This window comes from Rattus norvegicus, chromosome 6 (assembly GCF_036323735.1).
Source record: "Rattus norvegicus strain BN/NHsdMcwi chromosome 6, GRCr8, whole genome shotgun sequence".
Lineage (NCBI taxonomy): Eukaryota > Metazoa > Chordata > Mammalia > Rodentia > Muridae > Rattus > Rattus norvegicus.
The window spans coordinates 30811125-30838192 of record NC_086024.1 but is presented as its reverse complement, the minus strand read 5'-3'; the positions used below and the strand labels follow the sequence as shown (position 1 = coordinate 30838192).

Genomic DNA, 27068 nt, shown 5'->3' with positions numbered 1-27068 from the left:
ACTTAGAAAACATACAGACAAAACTTACAACAAAAAACAAAGTCAGTGTGAGCGGATATGTAAATGTGAGAACAGCCACCATGTTAACAGGCTGATAGTCTAGAGAACCCTGATTCTCTATAAGAGTCCACATTTCCTCTTGGACAGACAAGTCTGTGCTTTTAATAAGAGCACGGATGGCTGTTTGATTACTTCTTCAAAGGGTAAATCCTCCAAGGAGTCTGTGTGTCTCGGGATAGGATTCTGGGCTTGGTGCTCCCTAAGGACAGGATCCTTAGAGATGACTAAAAGGGTGGCTGCTTTTAGGGGCTGCGGACTGCACTCCTTAGTGGAAACATTCCAAGGAAGCTGTACCTGGGGGTTAGCAGGGGCTCCATGTTGCACGTAGAGGGCCAGGGCCTGGGCATAGCCACCTTCTCGGATCAGATGAGTCGCATACAGAGCCACATACTTGTGCAGAATCTTGTAGTTCTGTTTGGGGTGGGGAGCATGGACAAGGCTCAGACCAGTAAGAACTGGCAGTGACAAGAGAGCTGGGTTTTGCTTAGGGAGTAAAGGGCATGTACAATTCTGAACAGGCTCAGAGTACCGAAGACTGATGTTCACTGGGGGCCTCTACAGACTGGCCACGGTGGAGTTAAGAGATGGATGCTCAGAAGCAGGGAGGGAATCAAGAGGGGATGGAGGGGGACGCAGTACCTGTTTGGTAGCCGTTTCAATGCACTTATCCCACTGGCCCTGCTCCACATACAGGTCCAAGGCAGCTACTACGTCCACACCCACCAGCTGTGGAGCAATCAAACAGTGGACTGAGGGTCAGGGAGATCTCTGGAACCTCTTCAGGAATTTGGCCTTACTCTTCTTGTTTCTGTGTTGCTGGGGACCGAACCCAGTGCCTTACATATGCTAGGCAGGAGCTCAGCCTCCTCATTAGACTTCCTGCATTCTGCCTCCTAATTTGAGAGCCTTACCGAATCCACTTTACCCTGGTTCTTGAGGAACTCCTTATAATGCTGATCCACATAGTCTTCATACCTGGGAAGATACACAGAGATTGCTAACTTCACAGTCCTGGGACACCGCACCCTCCCCATTAGAGCCCCTCCCCACAACCCTGGTGTTTACAAAAGGAACTGAAAAGCCGAAGCTCCTGGTGGTTACCGGGGATCTAGCTCTTTGGCCACGCGCTTGGCCTTGTTCCACTCTTCACCCTCAATGAAGGCATCAATTGCTTCTTTGACAAGGTCCAGGTTCAGATAGAGTTCTGCAGACTGCACAGTGGGATATCAGAGTGAAAACTATCTCTCCATCCAATGCAATGGTTTCCCCCCAACTTGGTGAACTCCTGCCCTCTCTCTTCCCAGAACACTGCCACACCTCCACGGGACCCCATCCCGTCCCAGCCATGCCTGTGGGATCCAGTCAGCCCCACTTACAGCACTGTGCTTTCCAATTCCAATCAGCTGGGGACCTACAACCCGAACCACTTCCAGACTTCGCTGGGGAGGCAGGAACTTGATGGACAGTTCAGCCGCCTGGGTTGGTGGACAGAGATTGGGAATGGGCAGAGGAAACAAAGGGTACTAAGGCTTAGTGGCCTTCATGTTGTTCTCCAGTGTCTGGTGTTCTCAGGATCCTACAACTTCACCCCCATCTCCTGCCCCCAGCTAGGCCTGGTCTGAGCATCTTTTGGCTGAGTACCATGAAACTAGACAACGCTCCTCTCCATCGGGCTCACAGGAGCTCTTCAGATGCGTTTTTACTGTCTGAGGTCACTGCGCTTTCTTTGTCAAAGATAGAGTCTTTGGAGCAAAGTATAGAGAAAACTGAAATGCACATGGCAGAGCCCTGCAACTCTGTGTGAGCCTCAGACTATCCATGTACACTGGATTTCGAAAACAGTACAAAAAAGAATGGCAGATACCAATAATATTAAGTTCAATGAGTGCTATGTGAAATGTCAATATTAAAGATTTTACTTATTTTTATGTTATGTGTATGGGTGTTTTGACTGTGCTTTTGTCTGTGTCTGGCGCCCATGGAGGCTAGAAGTGGGCAATGGATCCCCTAGGACTGTGGTTCTGTATGGTTGTGAGCTGCATGTGGGTGCTGGGAACGTAATCTGGGTTCTCTGGAAGAACAGCAAGTGCTCGTAACCACTTCATCTCTCCAGTACAAGATGTCGATTTATAAATGTTCAGTTAAGTGTATTACAATTATTTTTAACTCTTTTTTAAAAGATTTGTTTGTTTGTTTATTTATTTATTGTGTACAGTGCTCTGCCTGCATGCATGCCTGCACACCAGCAGAGGGCACCAGATCTCATTTTAGAAGGTTATAAGCCACCATGTGGTTGCTAGGAATTGAACTCAGGACCTCCAGCCCAACTTTATCTTCTTTTAACCTTAATCAAAAACTGGTATTGAAAAACTGAAATAATGGGCTGGAGAGATGGCTCAGCGGTTAAGAGCACTGACTGCTCATCCAGAGATCCTGAGTTCAATTCCCAGCAACCACATGGTGGCTCACAACCATCTGTAATGGGATCTGATGCCCTCTTCTGGTGTGTCTCAAGACAGCTACAGTGTACTCGCAAAAAATAAATACATAAATCTTAAAAACAAAAGCTGAAATAACACATTTGTACCTTGCGTTATGTTTCCAGCAGGCAGGGCTGATCTGGATGGTTTAGTTTCCACTGGGATGTCCACACTCTCACCGATTTTAATTCCATGTGACTCAGTTTAGCTATAGTCTAGATTAATTTCCCTGCCCTTTCCTTTCCTGGCCTGCCAACTCTGCAAGGCTTAAAGCATGCTTTGTCCCCATCCTGGGAGCCATCCTGTGACCGATCTGAAAGTATAGCTCTGCCCAGACTTTAGTGAACAGCACAGAAGGTCTGGATGCTTAGTGCCGCTGATTGAAGTCTCACACCTCACACCCAACCATCAGCCCCTTTACTTCCTTTGCTCCACCTCGTGGGACCTACTCACTGACCCCGGGAATGTAAAGGCATCGACACAACAGTCTTTAATTTAGAGAGCCAGTTACCCCTCAGCCCCTCAGGTTCCCAGCAGCACATTTCCCGGTACCCAAGGTTCATCATTTAAGCCAACTTTGCATGGATGCCCAACTGCAAAGATAATAGATGGGTTGACATATTGCTTAGTTCTTTGTGGCGACCGAAATACACAGGATATAAGTGATGCCCACACAGCTTGGGTGTCTCTGTGAGGATGCACTTGATGAGGTTAGTGTTTCAATTGTAAAGTGGATGGACCTTCCTGATGCGGATCCATCCAGTCACCTCACAGTCTGAACTGAACATAAGGCTCCCTTCACCCTGAGAGTCAAGGAAAACTCTGCCTGCCCAAATGTTGTCTAAACTGGACTCTGGCTTTTTCCCGCCCTCACTCTGGAACTGAAATGCTAGCTCTTCTTGGGTCTCCAGCCTTCAAACAGGAAGTACATCACTTTCTCCTTTGGCTTCCTGCTTTCCAGGCTCCATGCAGGCCTTGGGACTTTCCTACTGAGGTAACTGAGCCAATTTCTCTCTCAGGCACACACACTATCAGTTTTGAGTCCCTGACTGATCTGTGTTAGGACTGGTGAGTATTGGGTTTGCTGAGTCTGCTGCAGGGGAAGCTTCTGTGCAGGAACTAGCCATTGTGTGGAGGTGTGAAGGGCAGCCATGTTTGTCATGGTCTTCACCTGAGCCCTGGGTTTGCAGTTGCCCTTCTAGCTACTGCTCAAGCTCTCCTTCCTTCCTCAGAGAACCTTCTGGACTGTCACTCCAGCCCACGAGAGCTCAGGTGTCTTTCTGCACTCTACTTCACAAACCCGTCTTTACTCAGATTTGGTGGTAATTAAGCCCCTAACCTGGCCGATCAGGGTGTGTGTCTTATATCTCATCTAGTCTTCAGATGTCTTGGCTCTAGGGCACACAGCAGGTACTTAGACTTGAAATAGAGTCACTGGAGGATCAAGATGAATATTTGGAAAGGCAGCCACTTGGGAATGGACTTAAGGGAATGGGGGCAGGGGCAGTCTGGGGCCTCACCTTCATCCAGCACTTCTCCATCAGGCCACTGCTTCCTGAGTCTCGAACTTTGAGGTAGCAGTCCACTGCACGGCTATACTCTCCAGCCTGTTCCCATTGCCGTGCCTGTTCTACAAGTCCCTCCACGCCTCTGTGGGGATGAGAATATTTCATGATCAGGGTTGGGAGGGGTAGTGCGGGCCATTGTGTCCCATCCCGCCAAGTCCTGATAACACTGCCAGGACACAGGCTTCTCACCTGCCCCCCTTCTTGGTAGCTTCTCGCTCATACTCTTCCTGCAGGGCCTCCAGCTGGCCAGGCACATAGTCCTTGCAGATCCTCAGAGCATCACTCCAGAGTCCAGCCTCCTGCTCGGATTTTCAGGTATCAGGGCAGAGGTGGGGACTCAAACGCTTCCTACCACTCACTCACTACACAGGCTCCTCTGGCCTAACTGCTGACCTTTTAGACCTCCCCTTCCCTCCTTTTGCCTGTCCTTCCCTCCCTGCTTTTTACATCACCAGGAATCAGTGTGGAGCTCTGTGGCCTCTCATACCAATTCATCCATCCTTTGTGGCCCAATCACAGTGACTCACCTTATAATAATTGAGAGCCAGGCCTGGTCTCTGGGCCCGAAGCAGCAACCCTTCTGCCTTCTGAAAGTCCTTCTCCTCCAAGGCCCCACGGGCCTGGCCTACAAGTACCTCAGCAACACTGTCAGGATCGTGGGCCTCAGCCACACGCTGAGCTGCCTCCCAATCCTGGTTGTGGACAAACCTGCCCAAGACGGGGACATAGGAGATGTTGAGTCCAGGACTGAAGCCTCACTAGTGGGAGCAGGCAGTGGCACGGCTGAGGGGTTACTAGGTCCACTATACTAGGTTTGTGAGTAAAGGACCAAGAAAGATCCTGGGCACTATGTGTATCCTAGCCCAGGGCAGGGCTGGAGACATGGCTCAGTGGGTAAAGGCTCTTGCCACAAAAACTGACAACCTGATTCAAATCCTAGAACCACACAGTCAGAGAGAACCAACTCCTGAAAGTTGTTATCTGACTTCCATACATGTGCATGCATTTCTATACCCATTGATAAATAAAGAAAAAAGGATATGGGGACACTCACATGAGGACTGCCTCCTTGGGTTTACCAGCCCGGATGAATTCAGCTTCAGCCTCTTCAAATTTACCCTAGACAGAAGGACAGTCACATGTGGTGAGGAGCCTGATGTTACGAGCAATTAGGAGACAGAGATTTGAACTGGTCACTGTGGTCCGCAGCCCTTTAATACAGTTCTTTATGTTCTGGTGACCCCCAGCCATAAAATTATTTTCACTGCTACTTCCTAATTGTAATTTTGCTACTGATATGGTTCCTAATGTAAATAACTGAGACACAGATATCTAATACCACGCCTAAAGGGGGCATGACCCACAGGTTGAGAACCATGTTTAGGGGTATAGCTGGACAAAATCACATCCGTACCTCATCTTCCAGGTACATGGCGTATCTGAGATGAATCTCCGGGGTTTTGTGCTTGAGGGCTAGCCGAGAGAGTTCAAAGGCAAACTCAAAGGAGCTGAAATGGACAATTTGGAATAGTTTGTACTTAATACTTACAGAAGGCAATGGAAACGGGGTGGGGGGGGAAGAACAGGGCAGATTTACAGATACCAGATGGAAGAGGCAGGGCAATCCTGTGCTTTCCTGAGGCTAGCAGAGGGCTCTGCAGCTCCATCCCTGCTCCCCAAGCACTACTGGGTCCCAGCCAGACTCAGCTCCTGGTCTTTATGATGTTTGCTCAAGAAATACAGACAATGCTGATGGGTTGCCTGTGCACAGTAAATAATGCCCTCCCAACATTCACACAGGCTATCCTAATTAAACACAGTGGGTCACAGACAAACAATCCCTATCTCGGGGGGGGGGGGTTCTAGCTGTGAATAAGAAGGGGGCCAGCAGAGGTGGAGGATAAAACAGGGTGCTGGGGCTACACGATCACAGCCCACTGCATGCGGAAATGAAATCGTCAAAGTATGCTTTTGATGACCCAGCAGTGTTACTGACTCGGCATAGTCCTGTCTTTTCAAGCTGTTCCTGCTCAGTCCTTCTCTTCAGAACAACCATCTGAAGGGAAAAGCACCTTCTTCCAAAGACCTCTACTACAATCCATCCGTCTGTCTGTCCATCCATCTGTCTTTTGTTCTTTGTTTCTTTCTTTCTTTCTGTCTGTCTGTATCTTTCCTTCCTCCTTCCTTCCTTTCTCCCTCTCTCTCTTTCTTCCTTTCTGAAATGGGGACTTGCTATTTAACCGTGGGTGGCTCGCCTGGGACCTGTTGTGTAGACCATGCTGCCTTGAGTTACAGAGCTCTGCCTGCCTCTGTCTCCCAATTAAAGTGTGCGTTGTGACACCTGGTCAGTTTTTCACTCTTCCTTTGTCTGTTTTAGTTGGAGCATGATATGATGTAGTCTAGGCTGGCCTCAAATTCACTATGTAGGTAAAGCTGGTCTTGAACTCTGCTCTTTCTGCCTCCACCCCTAAGTGCCAGGATTGTATGCTGGCCCACCATGCCTGGTTCACACATCTTCACTTTTGCCTCAGCTTTTGGAATTACTTCTCATTTGCAGCTCAGTTTTCTTTCTCCGTGTGTAGGATGCTCTGGGAGGGATGGAGTGGAGAGGAACCTTTAGCCAGGACCTACCAGTTGTCAGCAGCATGGTCAATGGCAGCCTCTAGAAGCCCCAGCTTGTTGAGCAGTCTGACCGCAGCCTCTCCTCCCAGGCTCTTCGCCCACAGATAGGCCACGTGTTTGTGGGCGTTGGCTCCTCCGTGGGCTTTGGCCACCTGAAAAGCAAAGCTGCTCAAGCATCGCCCGCTGCAGAACTGCCCCTGGTCAACTCTGGCCTCCTGCCCCAGCCATGATGATGGGGGTCAGAACCCTGCTCCAAGTCAGCACTGGAGAGGGCCAAGTGTCAGGCCCTTAACTTAGGTCAGTGTTTAAGGACAGAGGATGGGTTTCAGAAAATCCATAAGCCCTTACAATTTTAAGTACAATTTTGTCTATTAGGTGTTGCTATGCTTCTGACAAGAAGACTCTTCAGTTAAGATTAGTCACGTGGGATGCATGAACTTCTTACCCGGTAGGCCTCCTCCCAAAGCCCGCTGGACCGGTACATGTTCACAGTTGCCTTCCATTCCTGGGCCTCGAGGTAGTGGTACTCAGCCTCTTGCAGTCGGCCTTCTGTCTCCAGCTCCTGCAGGACAGTGCATCAGGATGAAGGAGTGACGAACTCAGGCTGGGAGGGGGATGGGGTGGGCAGGACAGAAGGGCTCACCTTGCCCAGGTGAAGGTGTGTGTCGCTGAGGAGGTCTGGATGGTGCTTCCCCACCAGGCGAATCATGTCGTCATACAACTTGTGCTTTTTGAACATGGTGATGGCAAGATCAGGCTCCTCCACTGTCACGTACAGCCTGAGGACAGGGAAGGCACCTGGAGCCTCCTACACCTAGACCCTGCTGCTACTGCTTCACAGTGGAGGACACACATCCTCAAGCCCACCCCTTCTCCAAGCTCTGGTGCCTCAGCTCCTCGCACTTACCTCTCGGCCTCTCGGTACTTGCCCTGCTTCTCCATTTCCTGGGCCTGTGTGATGTAGAGCACTGACACGTCTTCTGGTCGCATGCACTTCATGGCCAGCTGTGAACACGGAACCCAGGTGGGTTCCCACCAAGCACAGGGAAACACGTCAGCTCATGGACTCCTGAATTCTCTAACACACACTGGTACTTCGTTACTGCCCTTCTACTCAGCCTGCCCACCAGGAGCTGACAAAGAACTATGCTGCTACGGTGTGATGGAGACTGGAGGCCCTGAATGCAGGGCACATGCTGTAGTACCACACTTCCACGTACTCCCTGAGCTCTTCAATGCTCAGGACATTGTCCCTCAGGGGAGAGGACAGGGCTATCAAGTGACCAGGGGCTTTGGAGCAGTAGTTCCCAAGTCCCTCGGCTCTCTTCAGAGCTGCAGGCTAAGGAATAGGGGCCTTTCTTCATTTTTCCCATTGCCAGGCATCCATGTTGCCTTGGGTATATTTTAGTTGTCTTTCTTAGCTCTCAGGGAACCAGGTAAGGAGAGGTATCAGAGATCAAGGAGTGCAGCAACATGGGCACTAACGCAGAGTTCTCCCCTTGGAGACACTGCCCATCCTCTACCTTGTGGGCTTGCTCCCAGCGACCAGCCTGGGTGTACATGTCTATAGCATCTTTGGTCCGGTCTCCTTTGGTGTAGAGCTCCTCAGCGATCTGAAATTAAAAACATCCAACTGAGATGGTGCAGATACTGACACACCACTCTGTAGTTGATGCTGACAGGAAGGTGTGTATACATGAAATGCATCTCCAGGAAAGAGCTAGACCAAAGGAGGGTGAAGACAGCAGTGTGTGCATGTGTGTGTGCGTGCATGTGTGTGAGTGGTGTATATGGGATGTGTATGTCATGTATATGGGATGTGTGTGGTGTATATGGGGTATATGTGCATGATGTATATGGTGTGTATGATGTGTTTGTGTTGTATATGGGTGTGTGATGTATATGGTGTATATATGGTATGTGTGTAGTGTATATGGTATGTGTGTGGTGTATATGGTGTGTGTGTGAGATATATATATGGGATGTGTGATGTATATGGGATGCGTGTGTGTGATTTATATGGGATGTGTGTGTGTGATGTATATGGTATATGTATGGTGTGTGTGTGGTGTATATGGTATGTGTGTGATGTATATGGGATGTGTGTGTGTGTGATGTATATGGTGTATGTATGGTGTGTGTATGGTGTATATGGTATGTGTGTGGTATATATGGTGTATATGGTGTGTGTGGTGTATATGGTGTATATGGTGTGTGTATGTATGTGTGTGGTGTATATGGATGTGTGTGTGATGTATATGGAATGTGTGTGTGGTGTATATGGAGTGTATGTGCATGTTGTATATGGTGTGTATGATGTGTCTGTATTATATATGGGTATGTGTGTGTGTGTGTGTGGTGTATATGGTGTATATGGTGTGTGTGTGATATATATGGGATGTGTATGTAATGTATATGGGATGTGTGTATGGATGTGTGTGTGTGTGTGTGTGTGTGTGTATGTGTGTGATGTATATGGTGTGTGTATGGTGTATGTGTGTGATATATATTATGGTGTGTGAGGGGTTGGGGATTTAGCTCAGTGGTAGAGCTCATGCCTAGCAAGCACAAGGCCCTGGGTTCGGTCCTCAGCTCTGGAAAAAAAAAAAAAAGAAAAAGAGCTCAGGATATTATGGTGTGTGTGGTATATATGGTGTGTATGTGACGTATATGGTATGTGTGTGCTGTATATGGTGTGTGTATGAGGGTGTGTGTGTGTGGTGTATATGGGATGTGTGTATGGTGTATATGGGATGTGTATGTAGTGTATATGGGGTGTATGTACCATATCCAACTGTGTGGTATATGGTGTGTATGATGTGTGTGTGTGTGTGATATATATGGTATATATATGGTGTGTGTTTGTGGTATATATGGTGTACATGGTGTGTGTGGGTGTGTGGTGTATATGGTGTGTATGTGGTATATGGTGTGTATGATGTGTGTGTGTTGTATATGGGTGTGTGTGTGTGATGTATATGGTGTATATATTGTGTGTGTTTGTGGTATATATGGTGTACATGGTGTGTGTGGGTGTGTGGTGTATGTATGTGGTGTATGTGTGGTATGTGGGTGGTATGTGTATGTGCTGTGTCTGTGTTCATGTGTGTCTGTTTGAGTGTATTAGGTACACACATAGACACAGAAGGAAGGAGGGTGTTATTCTTCTATCACCCTCTGCCTTATTTCTTTGAGGCAGAGTCTCTCTTGGGAACTGGAGCTTGTAATGTTTAGCTGAGCTGGCATCCACGAAGCCTGAGGAAGGGAATCCTCTTGCCTTTACCCCACGGCTCTGTGGCTACAGGTATGTGCAAGACCATGTGGATGCTGGGATCTGAACTAAGTTCTCCTAGTTGCACAGCTGGTTCTCTTAACTGCTGGGGCATCTTTCTAATCCGGTAGAACTTAAAGGGCCTCACATTTCTGCCATGGAGGATGTCTATACTAGCTATGCTGAAGCTATTCATAAAGAACCACTTAAGCTGGCTGGGAGGGCGCCTGGAAGGGAACCTCCTCATTCACAGTGATATTGTTTGAGCTCCAGCAAGAAGGGCTGGGTAAGCTGCCCCCACATCTTGTTCTAGGAGACCTCCTTACTAACCTGCACTTGCACTGCTCAATGCTGCAGAAAGGGACTTTTCCTCACCTCATACTCCTGCAGAGATGCATAGTGTTGGGCCACACGAGGATAGTATTTAGATGCAGTGTTTCTATCCTGCAGATCTAATATATAAATTGCCTTCTTCCACTGGCGGGCACCCAGGGCAGCCTCAATTGCTTTAATGGAGCACCTGGCATAGTCAGGAAGGACATTGAATATGTATGAGGAAAGAGGAGGGGGAAAGGGAGTAAACAGACCCCCCCCCAAAGCACATTCTTGCCCACATTCTGAGATTCCTTCCAGGCTGTAGTATCTTCCTTTGCTCAGAATCTCACTTCATGCCCAAATCCCCATTCTATCCCTGTGCCACCATACCTGGCTTCAATATAGTGATTGATGGCCGCGTCCAGCTGCTTTTGCTGTACCAAGTGGTCCCCCCAGGCCTCCTCCAGCCTCACCACCTCCACTGGGAAGGCCAGTCGAGCCAGCTCAACAGCTACCAGGGAGAGAAGAGGCACTTGGCTCAGGAAAACAGGGCAAGGGTGAAGCGTGGTCAATGGGTGAGGAGTAGAGGGGAAGCAGGAGGTCCCCAGGGAGATGCTAGGGCTCTGGACGGGTCACAGTGCACAGGGTCAAGGGATGCTCACGAGTGGCTAGTACCTTTCATGAATGCGTTGCCTTTACAGTAGCACTCAAGGGCCCGCTGTGGATTTCGAATCTTCTCAAAGAGATCACCTGCCTGTCAATACACATATGGCCACAGTAAATGAAACCCTCAGAACACAAACAATCAAGAATGAGTTCCCCAAGGAAGGAATACATGCAGTCAGTCAGTTATGTGTCCCTCCCCAAGCTTCCTTTGGGTGGGAGAGGGGTTCAGGTCCTGGAGATAAGGGCCAGGAAAAGGCAGTCAGCATACCCTTTCATAGAGCTCTCCCTTGATGAGGGCTGTGGTGATATGTTCTACCAGCTCCGTGTTGGCCAGCAGCTCCTCTCGCGTCAGCACCAGCCGTGCGGCTTTGGCAGGGAGCCCAGCTTTGAGGTAGAGGCTGATGGCTGCCAGCCCATCCCCTTGACTCTCCTGCAGTTCACCTGCTCGTTCCTCTTGCTGTGTGTCCATTAACCACTGATAGTAATCTCTGCGTAGCTTCTCCAGGGCTGGGTGTCCCTGGACATGCACAGAGGGAACTAGGAATCCCATCCTGCCTCACTCCCTACTTTCCATCTCTTGTTCCTCTGTGAGAGTGTGTTTCCTCCCATGGCATGGTATGGTAATTCTGCATCCTATCAGACTGCCCTGGAGTCAGTGAGGCCTAACTCTGAACAACTGTGAAGAGAGGACAGAAATAATACCTTGGCCTCAGCCACAGCAATGCATTCATCCCAGCGGTGCAGCTCCTGGTACATGTCCATGGCTTCTTCAACAGCATTCTAGGGTACCACACGGAAGAAAGGATATCAGGAAGGCAGAGGGGCAAATACTCGTGAGTCCTGCTCAGCCTGGCTAAGGTGTGTGTGTGTGTGTGTGTGTGTGTGTGTGTGTGTGTGTGTGTGTGTGTGTGAACTCAAGCTTGCACTGAGATTTAACTGACTGCCTTGCCCATGGTAAGCCCATGCTCAACCACTGAGCTACGCTCCTGGCTCCAGTGACGGATTTACTATAAACTACAGGAAGCTTAAAGGCTGCTCAGACTGTAGAAGTTTGGGGCTCCACAAAAACTTGGATCTACCCTATACACAAGAATTACAAAGACAGGTTCTGGAGTAGAGAGAAGCTAAGACATCATTCTGAAAAGAAGAAGAAATCAAAGTCCAAAGGAGGATGCTTGCCTAGATAAAGACTAACACAGAGGAGGAACCTAAGGAAGGCACAGAATAAACTAAGCTAAATGTTCTCCCCAAACTCTGGGAAGACTCACTGACTAGCAGTCTTTCATTCTTTTTTTTTTTTTTTTCTTTTTTTTTCTTTTCATTTTTTCGGAGCTGGGGACCAAACCCAGGGCCTACCACTGAGCTAAATCCCCAACCCCGCAGTCTTTCATTCTTTTTCCCGCCCAGGAGCCCCTCTTCCGCCTTTCTCCCATTACCTGTTCCAAGAAGATCATTTCGGCCAGTTTGTAGTTCTTCTCCAGCATGGCGAGGCGAGCTCGAACCTGATAGAAGTCCGTTCCTTCTCCACCCTGCAGGGAAAGGAGGTTTGGTCACTCAGCACGGGCAGACACAGGAAGGCCAGGGGACATGGAGGCCAAGAGACTTGGCTCTTTAAGGGACTTAGCAGCCTGAGGTTTCAACAATTCCAAAGTGGTCCAACTTTAGACATGAGGGTAGACAGGGGAGAAGAAGGTAGGGAGGCTACCAACCTAGGGATCATGGAACTAAAACTACCAGAAGTTAGAGCATGGGAGACTGAAGGAGTGAAGAGGAGGATTCTTACATATTCCCTGGACACCTGATCCGCTATCTCATTGGTCTCATGCAGGAACCGAGCTTTGGCCACGTGACCCAAAGCAGAGAAGCACCTACAGCAGAGGGGCAATAATACAACCGTCACCTCATCACAGAACTGTTATTACGTCATGGGTCCCACAAACATGTACCAAGCATCTCGTGTGTCCCCGTCCACTCTGCACTGATATGATCATAGAGAGCCCTGAGAGGACAAGGAGGAGGAAAGCCTTGTTTTCGAGATTTTCCACTCCAGTGGAGACAGATAACTGTAAATGGACCAAGATAAGGAGAGAATGAAAGTGAAACAAGCCACGGTGACACTGTCCCCAGTGGCTGAGGAGGCCACTGACATTGGTTGGCACCTGGCAACAAAGAGCAGCTCTTCCCTGGCCACGCAAACATGCACTCACTGCTACAAAGTGCGACTCTGTTAGGGGGTAACCAGGACCTTTCAGGCCTGCTCTACAACAGGGAATCCACATCTGGGGCTGTGAACCTGGCCAAGGGTCTGCATCAGGGAAGTCACGGGACCTGGTGGGGAGGCCACTGCTGCTATTTTTGCTAAATGGACATGATTTATCAGCTGACCACCTAGTAATTGTTGCTTTGCCCACCAAGTAGTGCTGCAGTCAGCATTAGTCAGGAAGCTGCTTCGTGCAGTGGGCAGACATAACTGCAGAGCCAGAACTGGTTAGAGAACTGAGGGTAAGTGACTGCTGGGCGCCTGGCCATAAGTGGGACACATGTGCACCCCACTAAGGTCCAGGGAACATCTCCGAAGAGGGACTGAAAAGAATGTATGTTGTGGAATGCTGTCTTCCTGAATGGCTGTGGCATGTGGAGACCATCAATATTCCCATTATGGAGACAGAGACACTCACAAGGCCCCACCCCTCCCTCAGATCCATGGCAGTTAATGGTTGGTGCTGGGGTGGGAGAGGAGACACTTCCCTCAGTGGTAGTCACTGGTAAGGGACCTGTGCTCCTGTAAGCAGCTCTAGAGAGACTCCTGAATCATTAAAAAGAGAGATTAAGGTAGGAGGGAAACTGGTGGGGAAGAAGCGGGCCAGAGAGAGTGAGAGGGAGAGACAAGATTGGGAGATGGGGTGAATACAAAAAAGCACATTACAGTGCTATGAGGAAACCCATTAGTATGTATGGTTAAAATATGTGAGTAGAAACATTTTTAAGATAGTCTTGGCAAGATGGGACAGAGGGAATGGCCATGCAACACTTCCAGCAAGGACGAGTAGGGCAAGCTCAGAATCAAAGAATACAGTGTGGCTAGAGACTAATGGGCAAGTAGATAACAGGAATAAGAAAGAAGCAGAGGCGGATACTTGCAGGCCCACAGGCCATGACAAGCAGTCCAGATTTTTAATTGAATATAACAGTAAACTATTGGAAAATTCTGGGCAAAAACGTTATATAATGGGCTTTGTTGTTGTTGTTTTAGAAACAGGGTCTTACATAACCTAGGCTGGTCTTGAACTCATATAGTCAAAGATGACTTTGAACTGCTGATCCTCCTGCCTCCACGTTCCAAGTGCTGAAATTATAAGCATGTGTTATAATGGTTGGTATATGTGGTGCTGGAGGCAAACCCAGGGCTTCATGCATGCTAGGCCAGTACTCTACTGACTGCGTTACATCTCTAGCCTTCTAATTGGTGGTTTTTTGTTTTTTGTTTTTTTTTCTTTTTTTCTTTTTTTCGGAGCTGGGGACCGAACCCAGGGCCTTGCGCTTGCTAGGCAAGTGCTCTACCGCTGAGCTAAATCCCCAACCCCCTAATTGGTGGTTTTAAGAAAGTTTTTGCCAGGTGTTGTGGCATAAACAGGGTGTGATGGTACAAGCCTGTAATCTTAGTACCAAGAGGTAGGGGCAGAAGGATCAGAATTCTATGGTTACATGGCTACATATGAAATTTAGGCCAGCCTGGACTATGAAAACAAAATCAATAGCTTAGTAGTTAAGCACCTGCAGCTTTTGTGTAGGACTAGGGTTTGGTTCCCAGCACCCACAAGGTGGTTCACAGCTATCTGTAAATTCAATTCTGCCTTCTGGCCTCCGTGTGTACCAGACACATGAAATACATATGCAAGAACACCAGACATACACATAAAAATAAACACACCTTAAAAAGTAAAAAGTAAACAGGTAAGATGGAGTCCTTAGGACTTGCTGATAGTCTGTGTGTGTCTGAGGGGGAGAGGGGGGAACTTATAGCCCACAAGCCTTTTGGACTAATTCTCTTATTGTTCTTCATCACCATCACCACAGCCACACTTCTTTATATGCTACGTGGTAATGACATCATCACTGCTGGGAAGTGGAGCCAAGGTCTGAAGGACTCTGAAGTCACAAACCTGTCTATTACCTGTGTACCATGACCAGGACAGACATGGAAGGCATGATAGAAACTCTTGGGCAGGCTGGAGAGTTGGCTTAGTGGTTAGGAGTATATACTGCTCTTACAGATGACCTGAGTTCAATTCCAAATACCTACATCAGGAGGCTCACAACTGCCTGTTAACTTCTGTACTTCAGGCCTCAGCAGGAACCAGCACTCAGGTGGAGAGACCTACACACAGACCCTCATGTACACAGACCCTCACACATACACACTGCGGTGGTTTGGATAGGAATGCCTCCCACAGACTCAGATGCTTGAAGACTTAGTCCCCAGTTGGTGGAACTGTTTGGGAAGGATTAAGAGGTGTGGCCTTGTTGGAGGAGCTGTGTCACTGGGGTGGGGCTTTGAGGCTTCAAAGCTTTCTGCCAACTTCAGTGCTCTCTGCTTGCTGGTTACAAGATGTGAGCTCTCAGCTGTCTAGGCCACCATGATTTCACTCTACCATCATGAAGTCTAACACCCTGGAACTATAAACCTATTTTATTCTTTCTTTTATAAGCTTTCTTTTATAACGCTTTCTTCTGACCCTGGTGGGCACCTGCTGTCATGTGCATAGACCCGTGCACTGACATTCTTATACACGAAATGTAAAACTATTTTTTAAGAGGTGTAGTCTTCAAATCTAGGGTGGGCGGGTGTTTGTAAATGCACCAGGGAGGGCTCACAGTGTTGCAGTGGGGGTGGTGGGGCAGTGCCTGCACCTGGGACAGGAGCAGCCCACAGATGAGCGCTCAGAGGCCTCCTAGCTCGGCACCTCAGATCCACACTGCTCTTACCTCTCAGCAGTGTGAAGCTGCCTTGCTTCCAGGGCCAGTTTGCTCAAGGTTTTCCACATTGCCTCTGTTTCTGGGGTCATCTCCAGGGTCTCCAAGAAGGCTGTTGCCCTGGAGAGGAAGAAGAGCAAAGTGCAAGAGTGAGGCGGGATCTGGAGAGGGATGGGAACACTGGTGCTGGGCAGGAAGAGGGGAGGAACAAAGGCCCCGAGTATTTGCCCTTTTTGTCTAGGTTCTTCCTAGGAGCACAGGACCTTGTTCGCTATGGCAGTTTAAGGGGTCCCTGCAGGTGTCCCCTAGACCCACACTTGCTCACCACCACACTGGCTGTCAGCAGCTTCTCACCGGGTGTAGTTGCCGTCATCGATGGCTGTTCCAAACTCAATCAGGCCCTCATCCAGGGTGTAGGCCACAGTAGTCACACCTTCTGTCACCATGACCTCCGTCTTCCCACCACCTCTCTCCAGACCGACAACATCACCCTGAAACAGTCCACCCACCACCCAACTCCAGGTTAGTGCTTCCATGCCCTCAGCTGCTGAGCAGGCCCTCCCTCACTTAACCCAGAGTCCACACAGAGGGAATGACAGTGGCCTTGCTTCTTATCACTGTACTTCTCTCAGGCTGATAAAAATGCCTGAGCTAGGGGTTGGGGATTTAGCTCAGTGGTAGAGCGCTTGCCTAGGAAGCGCAAGGTCCTGGGTTCGGTCCCCAGCTCCGAAAAAAAGAACCAAAAAAAAAAAAAAATTAAAAAAAAAAATGCCTGAGCTGTGGTAGTATCCCTGGGTTAAAGTTAATGGACATCAGCTCCAGTGCCTGGAGGGACATTAACGGAGTGGAATCCAGTTCTTCAGCAGTGTTACATAACTAAGACGTGTGTGTGTGTGTGTGTGTGTGTGTGTGTGTGTGTGTGTGTGTGTACTCATGTCACTGTGTAGACTGCATGTGTCCATGTGAGAAGGCCAGAAGACAAGCTTGAGTGTCATTCCTCAGGCTTCCCACCTTTTCTTTCCTGAGCCAGGGTCTCTCTCTGGCCTTGGCATTTCCCAAGTAAGCTGGGCTGAGCCCCAGGAACCTGCCTAGCTCTGCCTCTCCAGGGCTAGGGTTGTAAGTGTGAACAATGCCTCACCTTTTTCGGTGTATGCTCTGGACTCACACTCAGGTCCCTCTACTTGCAAAACAAGCAATTTCCGAATGAGTTATCTTCAACTCCCGGACTAAGTATTCCTTTTAAAATATATTCTTTTTCTTACGTTTATTTGTTTAGTGCATGTGCGTCTGTGCACGTGGGCCTTGGAGACTGCACCTAGGCTGTCAGACTTGGCAGCAAGCACCGGCATCCACTGAGCCATCTCACTGGCACCAGACTATTCGTGAGGGTCCTCCTTTTAAATTACAACTTGAACCCGAACTCAGAACATACCTTTTCTTTTCATGGATACTAAGTTCATGGGAAGACATCACTAAAAATGTCTATGCTACCCGTCCCTCTTCAAAAATAAAAATAAAAAGGAGGAGACAGACGAGAAAAAGCCAAGAAGCACGGAAGACGGAAAGTGATCGAGCAGGAGAGGCAGAGCTGCCCCGAAGGCAACCACAGGATCAGGAAGGTGAGCCTGGAGCCCTTTAGCAGGATGGAGAGGCTGAGGCACAGACCGACTGCTACAGAAGCAAGCAAACCATCTACGGTAGAAAACAAGTCCACCTTAGGCTCCAAAACCAGATCTGAAGTTGCAGTGAGAGTAACAGGAGTGGGAGCGTGCATGCTCACCACACACAGCGACACACACACTCTACAACCAGTATGAAGGGATAAAGTGTAACTATAGGCAACTTTAGAGCTTTAAGAATTTTAGGTATTAAGAATAGCAGTTATGGGGTTTGGAGAGGTGGCTCAGTGGTTAAGAGCACTGACTGCTTTTCCAGAGGTCCTGAGTTCAATTCCCAGCAACCACATGTTAGCTCACAATCATCTGAAATGGGATCCAATTCTTCTGGTGTGCGTGAAGACAGAGCATCCATCATATATATAAAATACATGCATAAATAAATCTTTTTTAAAAAGAATAAGCCATGTGTTGCTCTAAGACCACATAAGATGTGTTTAGAGATACAGGGATGACATGGAAAATTAAGTAAGGAAAAGTTATGGAGTGGTCGGGATTCTGGAAAAAGAGAGTCAAATGGAATTTTATCTGTGATGTTGAGCATGGGCACGTTCCCAGCCCAGATTTAACTTCTGAAGTAAAACCTTACTGGCGACTTGGGCAGCAGGCAAGCGTGAAGACTGAACGGTTGGACCGAAGGATGGAGCTAAAGATATCTCCAGAATGTTCACAGGCAAGAAGAAACACAGAGAGGTTGAAAAGGCAAACAAGACACAAGGAGGAGTGCAGCCTACGCCTGGTTAGAATCCTGGAGAGGAAGGCTGACAAGTTCCCAAGACCAGAGAGGCATCTGTGTTCACAACTACAGGAAACACAACAGGTGCTGGATGGAATGACATTTAATGTATATATAAAGGCTAGAGGCACAGCTCAGTACGAGAGAGTTTATGTCCAATGCATAGGGTCAGTGGCTAGCCATTCACTAGATAACCCCCAACCTCTAACCTGGTAAGTGGCCTGTGCCTACAGTGCCCAGCTCTCAGGGCTAGGGCAGGGATTGCCTGGGCCCAGGAATTTGAGGCCAGTCTGTCCTAGATAGCAAGAAGTCATGACAAAGAAAAATAAATACCATGTAGAAAAATTATAGTATAGTGTCAAAACAACTAAGAAAAGTAGTTTTTTTTTTCTTTTTTTTTTTTTCGGAGCTGGGGACTAGCAAGCGCTCTACCACTGAGCTAAATCCCCAACCCGAAAAGTAGTTTTAAAAGCAAAGAGGGCTTGAGTAGAAGGCTCGGAGTGTGCACCATGATGGCAGAGGATGTGAGTTTGGTCTCCAGAGACTAAGTTGGGTAGCTCAGGGCAGCCTGTAATTCCAGCTTAGGGGATCTGATGCCCTCTTCTGGCCTCAGCAAGTACCTGCCCTCATTTGTGTGCATGTGCACAAACACGCACACATGCACGCACACATGCACGCACACACGCACTCGCACGCGAACGCATACACAATTAGAAATGAAAAAAAAATCTTCAAAGCCACCAAAGAGAAAAGAGCTGCTAATAAATTTCTCAGAACATGCAAGTGAATTATTGGGATAGCATGCTACAAAACACTATGAAAAGTTAGCTGTTGGTTTACACTTAGGTACTGAGTCTAAAAGTGTTTTTAGAACAAAAGCTAAACAAAAACTTGTTCAGATCGTCAAAAATGGAGAGGTTATAATTTTCCAGTAATGAGATTCTCACCTAAGGGATTTCTAAGTGATTCTCTAAGAAGAAAAACCATTCCTGAGGGAAGACCAACATTGCAGGAAGAAAGGTAGGAAACAAATTTGCTGGTGGTGAATCCAAGTTCTGTCTATAAAAACTACTGATGCGGTGAGCCGTGTGTGGTGGCCATGCTTGTGATACCAGCACTTGGGGAGGGAGAGGCAGGAGGCCAGCCGGAGGAAGTCCCAGTCCTAGGCCACTGGGTGGAAGGATGGGGAGAAAGCAAGAAAATATGAATGATGCTTATTTTGGGAGTTTAAAAAAAAAAAGCTTATGAGCCAGGCATGGTGGCTGTAATTCCAGCATGGAGGCCCTGAGGAGTAAAGGCAGGAGTGTAGAAAGTTTAAGACTAGCATGGGCTTGCAGCCAGACTGAAAGCCCAAAGTTGAAGCTGGAGAGATAGCTCAGTGGTTAGCTCTGACCCTTACGTGGGAGCTCATAACCTCTGTAACAGTAGTTCCAGGAGACCCAACACCTTTTTCTGGTTTCCACAGATGCCAGGCATGCATGTGGTACACAGACATACATGTAGGTAAAACAAACATTACACATAAAGAATACATAAATCTTTTCTTAAAAAAAAAATAAACTGAAGGCTTACTTCTGGAAACCCACTGCATATAGTTTAAGGCACAGTGGAAAGCACTTGTGCACCGTACCTACAGCCCTGTGATTGATACCAGCATGGCAGCAGTAGCTACAGCAGCAACAGTGAAGTAGAATTAAGAGCTGAAGATATGGCTCATCAGGCAAAGGCACGGAATGGCCTGTATTCAACGCCAGTACCACATGGTGGAAGGAGAGGGCTGACTCCCATCATCTGTCCTCTGACCTCCAAATGCATGCCATGGTGTCTATGAATGTGTGTATGTACGCATATACACAATATAAATATAACTTAAAAATTTAAGCATTAGAATTAAAATACTGGACTATAAATGAAAAAGGGAGGTAATCAAAATTAAAGACTTCTAAGGTCCTCGTAGGAGAGAGAAGGTTACAGGTCGGCTAACTTGAGCCTTTAAACACTCCTTAAGCTTTCGAGGACATCTCTAACAGGAGGGTGTGTGTGTGTGTGTGTGTGTGTGTGTGTGTGTGTGTGTGTGTGTGTGTGTGATGTTGGGATGGAAAAGTGGAGTGTTTTGTGTGTCATTTGAGGAGGGAGGAATTTTCAATGGCCCATAACAGTGAACAGGTACAAGGGTGACCATGGGACCATCCCTCCCACTGGGTCTAACTTCTAGACTAGATAGAACCGCACACAGTGACGTCATACAGTCTCAGGTCCCTGCGAGCTCATCTCTAGGAATCTACCACAAGGAGGATGATGGAGGCCAAGCCACTAGCAGGGAGGGGGTGCAGGCTGCGCTTGCCAGTTTCATCAGAGACTGTGGGTGGTACACGGAGAAAACCAAGCAGCCTGCACAGTCTTCTCCTCGGGGTTCTAATGAACTACACTGACACATGTCTGGGGTCTCCTGGTATCCACATACCCTGATAGAGGACATGGTGACTCTCTCAGGTGCCTCGATATTGTACCAGACACATAAGCTGTTCCGGTTCTGAGCCACCAGCACATCACTCCCGGGAACCCACTGCACGTAGGAGCAGAAGTTCAGGATCATTGTCTTAGAGCAGCTTTCAATATCGTACAGATGCAACTGGAGGAGGAGGGAGACAGCACAGTTAGTGTGGGGTGCCGTGACATCATCTGATTTTGCCCATTTCCGCAGTGGTAAAATGAGTGTCCAGGCCCTGGAGTTTACTCTAAGTTGGTATATCCTAACTCTGGTCAAGAATGAGATGAGCAAATGAGCTAAGACCTACAGCCAAGGTGTGGTTAGGTGAAGGTCAGACTTTCAGAGTAAGCCTGGACCAGACTAAAGAGGCTACCATACAAAACTGAATGAGCGGACAATTCACAGTGGTTCGTTCACTGAAATGGACAACCACAAGAGAGGCTAACCCTTTGGTGATGCCATATCGAGAAAAGGGTTAGGAGGGACTACACACCCAGCCTCCATGCCTTGAGCTAAGTGTGGCAAAGTCAGCCAGACCTGGGGAGGGAGACATAGCTTCATGAGAACACAGACTTGTGAACAGTAAGAGAGAAACCAACTCTTAAACGCCCTTCCTGACTTTGTCCCCATCATAAGACCATCTCCTTCAGGGTACGTAGGACAGGTAGTGACAGAATACAGACTGTCCTTTGTTCCTTCTGCTATGTTAATGGCTTACAGAACCAAGAACTTAGTTCTGCATTGCCCACCATAGTCCCTGGTAATAGCTTATCTCACACCCTCAGGACCAACCTATGCCTAAGCCCGAACGAATAACCCTTCTCACACGAAGTTTCCGGTCTCTGAAGAGAAGCTTGTGCCCAGTTTCGTTAAGTTCCAGCCAATCCACACGGCTTTCGTGACTGATAGTACCAATGTTGTAGCCACCGATCAGATCCACTGCAAAGAAGACAGGATAAGAAGGGTGATTGCAGCCATGTCTAAGGCTGCAGTTTGTCTGAAGAACTCTGGTCTTATAATCATGCTGGGCTTTAAGAACACTTTATCAGTCCAGGGCTATCAGTGGGGTCTGCAAAAACTAATACAGAACAAATTTTCTAGAATGCTTCAAAAACTGGGTATTGCCACGTGTTATTCCATGTCTGGTCCCAGAACTTAGGAGGTGAAGGCTGGAAAATCAGTTCAAAGCCAGTCACAGCGCAAGTTTGAGTCCAACCCAGGCTAGATGCAGCCATAGCCACAGACACAGACAAGAAAGTTAAGGGACTTGTCTAGAATTACAGATGGTTTTACTTGACTTTAGAGCTAACAAAAGGTCTTATAGAGAAATGGTGGTACATGGCTATCGGGAGTTTGAGGCTAGCCCCTTCTTTGTATAGGCCAGCTCCAGCTACCAAGTCTGACCCTGTTTGGAAACAACAGGTTGAAAATGGGTGAGTGTTACTGAGTTCAGAGATAACTGATGACTGAAGTGGCCTTGGGGACATCACACTCCAAGGAACCACCTAAGCTCACGGTGCTCAAGGAGAGACAGCACGGAAGAGTGCAGGAGCACGGGGACAGGGCAGAAGAAGGAGCCTCTGCGTCAGCCAGGCTCAGTGAGCTCAGTGGCTCACACACAGAGATTATGAGGAGGCATCGTGACTCCTATCTGTAATCCCAGTACTCAAGGGTCTGAGGCAGGAGGATCAGGAAATCAAAGCAAATCTGAGCTACATGAGACACTATCTTAAAACGCCAAACTATAAAACAAAACAGTAACCAAAACAAAGCCAAACCCAGCCATGTTAGAGCAGCAAGGGCCCCGTGAACCCTGAAACTACATGCAAAATTTTATGTATATGTACCTTTTCTGGGAAAATGTCAATGATTTTCATTATATTTAAAGGGACTAGTGACTTAGACAACTGTCAAACTCTTTTTATTTATATATATTTACACATATATATTACATATGTAAATGTGTGTATGTGTGTAAATTATATATATTGTGTGAATTATATACATTATGTAAATATATATGTAGAAAATCATATTATATTATATATTACATGTATTAAAATTCTACAAGTGTGTGTGTGTAGAAAATCAACCCTTTGGAGTGAATGGATTTGTCTGCAATCTCATAGTTTGTCATTGCCACTAGAGTCTGAGGCCTCTTGGCCTACATATCATTTTCACTGCAGATACCTGCATTTCTGAACTCAGATGTGAAATGTAATATTCATGAAATAGGAATCTATCTTAAGAGGAGGCCCATATGTGTGTGAAAGCTTCATTTGTGACAGGAATGGCATAACAAGTCAGTGGGTAAATGGTTAAACAGATGGGAGAAATAAACACCCTACCCACATCAAATACAAAAATAAAGTCCAGGTGGAAAGCAGAAGTTAAGAATGTAACAGTATAGGAGGGCATAGGGGAAAAGTCCTTAAACAAGACCTCAAAATCAGCAGCACTGTTACTGCCATACGGGCAGTGCTGGTGCCTGAACCCAGGGCCTGCCGTCCTCTACCACCAAGCTACATCCCAACCTCAATTGATTTTTAATTAAAGGTTTTTCCAGCCAGGTCAACAGAGTGAGTTCTAGGACAGCCAAAGTTACAGAGAAACCCTGTCTCAAAAAACAAGAACAACATTTAATTACCATTATTTACTTATTTTTAATTTGCAAGGAACACATGGGAAATCAGGAGACAGCTTGCAGGAGTCAGTTCTCTCCCTCTCAAGGCCTCAGGCGTGATGACGAGCACCTGGAGATGTGCGTCAACTCGATGGCCCCCACATTAATTTTTAAAGGTGCTGATGCAAGGCTGGGATTTGATCCCTTAGACCCACATGGAGGAAGGAAAGAACCCGCTGCCTCAGGTTACCCTTTGACCTCCACTGGAATGCCATGCGTACACGCTTTCCCCAAGTCCAATGTGCAAATAAGTTTAACACCATGTTTAAATGTCTGAATACTAAAGACACTAAAGAGAAAGTCAAGCCAAAGATTGAGGAAAAAAAATCTGCAATGTAAGTAACCATCAGAGGCTACACGTGCACACACCGACGTATGTACACGTATATATGTAAAGACTTTCGCTTCTCTAACAGAGATGACTGACTTTCACAATGTGCAGGGAATGAGAACTGCAATTCACAGAAGACATCTGAGTAACGACAATATGAAATGCAGGAGCATCTTGCACACCCCAGGCAATCGAGACTCGTGAGAGTGTGAGAGGGACAGAGGGAAGCTGGTCAACCTCCATGGAGAGCAGCCCAGAAACACTTAGAGAGGTTGGAAATGCAGCTCTTCTACGATCCAGCAGTTCCACTCTAAGCACAGACTCAGAGAGTGGCATTACCTCCAGGGGCACCAGACTTGCACGTGGTTCACACACTCTCATGTGCGCAGGCAAAACAGCCATACATATAAAGTAAAAACGAATCTTCTAAAACGTAACACTTTAATGCCATGAGTAAGATATGAAGCAAAAGACTCATTGTAAATACGACAAAATGTTATGATTCGGCAGAACTAGACGTGGGTAAGCACGTTTTAATAATATGTCATGACTATCAACAGCCGGAATTTGCTAAACGATTTTATGTCAGGCTAGGATCTAAGTGCTTCCGTCCGAGGTAGGTACTGACTTTGTTCCCACTGTGTGAGAAAGACTAAGGAACTTGGTAAACTCACACTGCAGCAAGTGCAGGCAGGGTGGCTGGCTGACCAGAGTCCTGCTCTTACAGCCATGCTGTGTGTGTAGTCTATGTCTGTACTTTCTGGAGGGTACTGTGCTACTCCTGGTGTCTGCAACATCTGGTGGCAAAAATGATTAAGATTTATAAATGGAATACTTGTGGAATGCAAATTAAGTTTCTATTGTCACTAGTTACTAATAAGGGATTAAAAATGATGGCCCTTCTAGTTCTAAAAAGTCTATGATTTGATGATATCTAAGCAGGAAAATTCCTGCAGTTGCTGATAGTTCGCTACTGTTCACAGCTTGCTGGACCAGAGAACATGAGATTGTGAATATGGACAGGCCTGTATATCTGTATCCACAGCTAGGTACTTACACAGAGGCATGCCCACATGGACTTAACCATTGTGTATGACCACTGTAAAAACGCATTTACCTGATGCCTTTCTTAGCTTATTCACTGACACAATCCTGTGATACACAAGGCAGCACAGGTATCTGGTTTTGGTATTACAGTTACATGCACATCTTACCTATAGCAATCGTCTTAATATCAACAAGATAAGCCAATTTCTTATTGTCTTCCATTCCTCGCTGGCACCTCTCATTGATACGGACGCTGAAACAAGAAGGACATGGTGAGGTATAGGCTGGGGTCTGAGTGAGGGTTCTGGGACCATATGGATGAAGTTTCAGACTGATCTGGGGGCAGTCTAAACACAGTTTAGAAGTTCACAAGGAATTCTTCTGGCTTTCAAGGGTTCAGAGAGCCTTGTAAGGTTACCTGATGAGGTGAGGGTTCATGAATTCAGTGCGCACAGAACCCAAGGAGTCGTTACTCCCATATTCCACCAGGGTCAGCTCTCCAGCATTGAAGATCATGCAGACCTGGGAAGAAAGGGAGGGAGGCATGGAAAAAAGCAGTGGAGGGGGTAGTGTAGCTTAGGGTGACTTCTTTCCTTATGCTTTCCTGTGTGATCCCGCCCTCTACCTGCTGCCTTCCACCCTGCCCACTCAGCCTCTGACTAGGACTGGAATGGGGTTTACGGAAATGCTGGCCTGGTGGGGCTGAGTTCTACTTACATTCTCATTTTCAAAGAAATATTTCTCATTGCCACCCGATCCCTGCCAGGGTATCTGCAAAGTGAGGAGAAGACACCAGAGACAATGTTGACACCACCCAAGACAAGGCCGGAAGGAAGGATGCCATTGGGGAGGAAGTGAGACCTCGTTCAGGCTGGCTTCATACACTCCAAACATGCCCTGTATCAGATCCTTGCCCTCACTCCTACACGTCCAAGAGTCGGGCGTAAAAACAGCCCGACTGTGGGAATTCCTGCTCCAGGCTTCTCTACCTCTCACTCCTTGAAACAAGGTCACCACCATCAGGGTGTCAGGGCCTCTTTTGGGGATCTTACTTCTTGGGGTGCTGGTCCCCAGGATTTATTCGAGACACCCGTTACCCAGCCTGTGTCCCCGGTCCCCACCTCACTGAGGCGGTTTGTGTTGAGGTCTCCCAGCAGCAGCGTGTCTGAAGTGTGAGCCACCAGGTAACGTTCCTTTCCCAGGATTTTCACCTCTTCCACTTCGTAGCCATAGTGTGACTTGAGCACCACCCTGGTCCCCGAAGACAGGTTCTTCACAATCACCTGGTAAGGGACAAGTCTGAGCCCTTCGGGCTTTCCCAGCACAGAAGAGGAGCAAAGGTGCTTGCCCCTCACACACCGCCATGATGCTGAACACAGCTAAGGCCTGCATCCGCACTTGGCCTGGGATGCGGCTGATGATGGCGATACCTTACACTCACGGGGATTTGCTACTTAGGAAATACTTCCACAGTCCCTCTCCTGCTGTTCATGACACATTGGATTCTGAAAGTTCCACTGAATCACACCAATTCCTCACTTTGTTTCTACAGCTCTGAGTACAGTACCTATTAAGTCAGATTGCTGTAAAATAAATATTAACAGTTGATAATTAAACATAGTAAATGATAATAAATATATATTATTATTATTTATTATTATTTTGGGTTTTAAAGGTCTACTTATGTGCCAAAGATGACCTCCAACTGGCTATGCTCCTGCCTCAGCCTCCTGAATGCTAAGATTTTCTTTTTCTTCAACTGTTGCTGTAATTTCCAGGGCATGTTTTCGAGACAGGGTCTCACTGTGTAGCACTGATTAGCTTGGAACTCCTTCTATGTAGACCAGGCTGGCCTCAGAATCATGGACCACATTGTCTTTTTTGTTTGTTTAAGATTGTAAATTATGTGTGTGGGTCTATACAAAGGTGGGAGAATACAAAAAGAAACAAATAAACAATAAAGAAAGGGAAGGGCAACAGGAGCGTGAGAAGGGCACCTCTAAGACAACGGGGCGTGAGAAGGGCACCTCTAAGACAACGGGGCGTGAGAAGGGCACCTCTAAGACAACGGGGCGTGAGAAGGGTACCTCTAAGACAACAGGAGCATGAGAAGGGCACCTCTAAGACAACAGGGCGTTTGGGGCTGGG

General features: G+C 47.5%; 1 protein-coding gene across 4 annotated transcripts in view; it reads right to left on the bottom strand.

Annotated features, from left to right (window-relative positions):
• Ift172 (intraflagellar transport 172) overlaps positions 1-27068 on the bottom strand; it is a 39399-nt gene that overhangs the window by 3047 nt on the left and 9284 nt on the right. For 3 of the 4 annotated variants that reach the window (XM_039111607.2, NM_053792.2, XM_039111609.1), the window contains 30 exons: positions 26042-26203; positions 25638-25691; positions 25339-25442; positions 25088-25173; positions 21686-21798; positions 20833-21000; positions 16311-16447; positions 15969-16076; positions 12766-12850; positions 12419-12511; positions 11685-11762; positions 11251-11499; positions 10992-11070; positions 10707-10827; positions 10377-10521; positions 8254-8343; positions 7638-7735; positions 7374-7509; positions 7176-7292; positions 6740-6882; positions 5523-5616; positions 5163-5227; positions 4636-4816; positions 4298-4407; positions 4061-4190; positions 1437-1535; positions 1162-1271; positions 972-1035; positions 700-786; positions 355-471 (listed from right to left, as the gene is read on the bottom strand). In XM_039111607.2, the coding sequence (XP_038967535.1) occupies positions 355-471; positions 700-786; positions 972-1035; positions 1162-1271; positions 1437-1535; positions 4061-4190; positions 4298-4407; positions 4636-4816; positions 5163-5227; positions 5523-5616; positions 6740-6882; positions 7176-7292; positions 7374-7509; positions 7638-7735; positions 8254-8343; positions 10377-10521; positions 10707-10827; positions 10992-11070; positions 11251-11499; positions 11685-11762; positions 12419-12511; positions 12766-12850; positions 15969-16076; positions 16311-16447; positions 20833-21000; positions 21686-21798; positions 25088-25173; positions 25339-25442; positions 25638-25691; positions 26042-26203 (3423 nt within the window). Of the gene's footprint in view, positions 1-354; positions 472-699; positions 787-971; positions 1036-1161; positions 1272-1436; positions 1536-4060; positions 4191-4297; positions 4408-4635; positions 4817-5162; positions 5228-5522; positions 5617-6739; positions 6883-7175; positions 7293-7373; positions 7510-7637; positions 7736-8253; positions 8344-10376; positions 10522-10706; positions 10828-10991; positions 11071-11250; positions 11500-11684; positions 11763-12418; positions 12512-12765; positions 12851-15968; positions 16077-16310; positions 16448-20832; positions 21001-21651; positions 21799-25087; positions 25174-25338; positions 25443-25637; positions 25692-26041; positions 26204-27068 lie in introns of those variants that run through there. The other variant, XM_039111610.2, reaches the window with a different exon arrangement.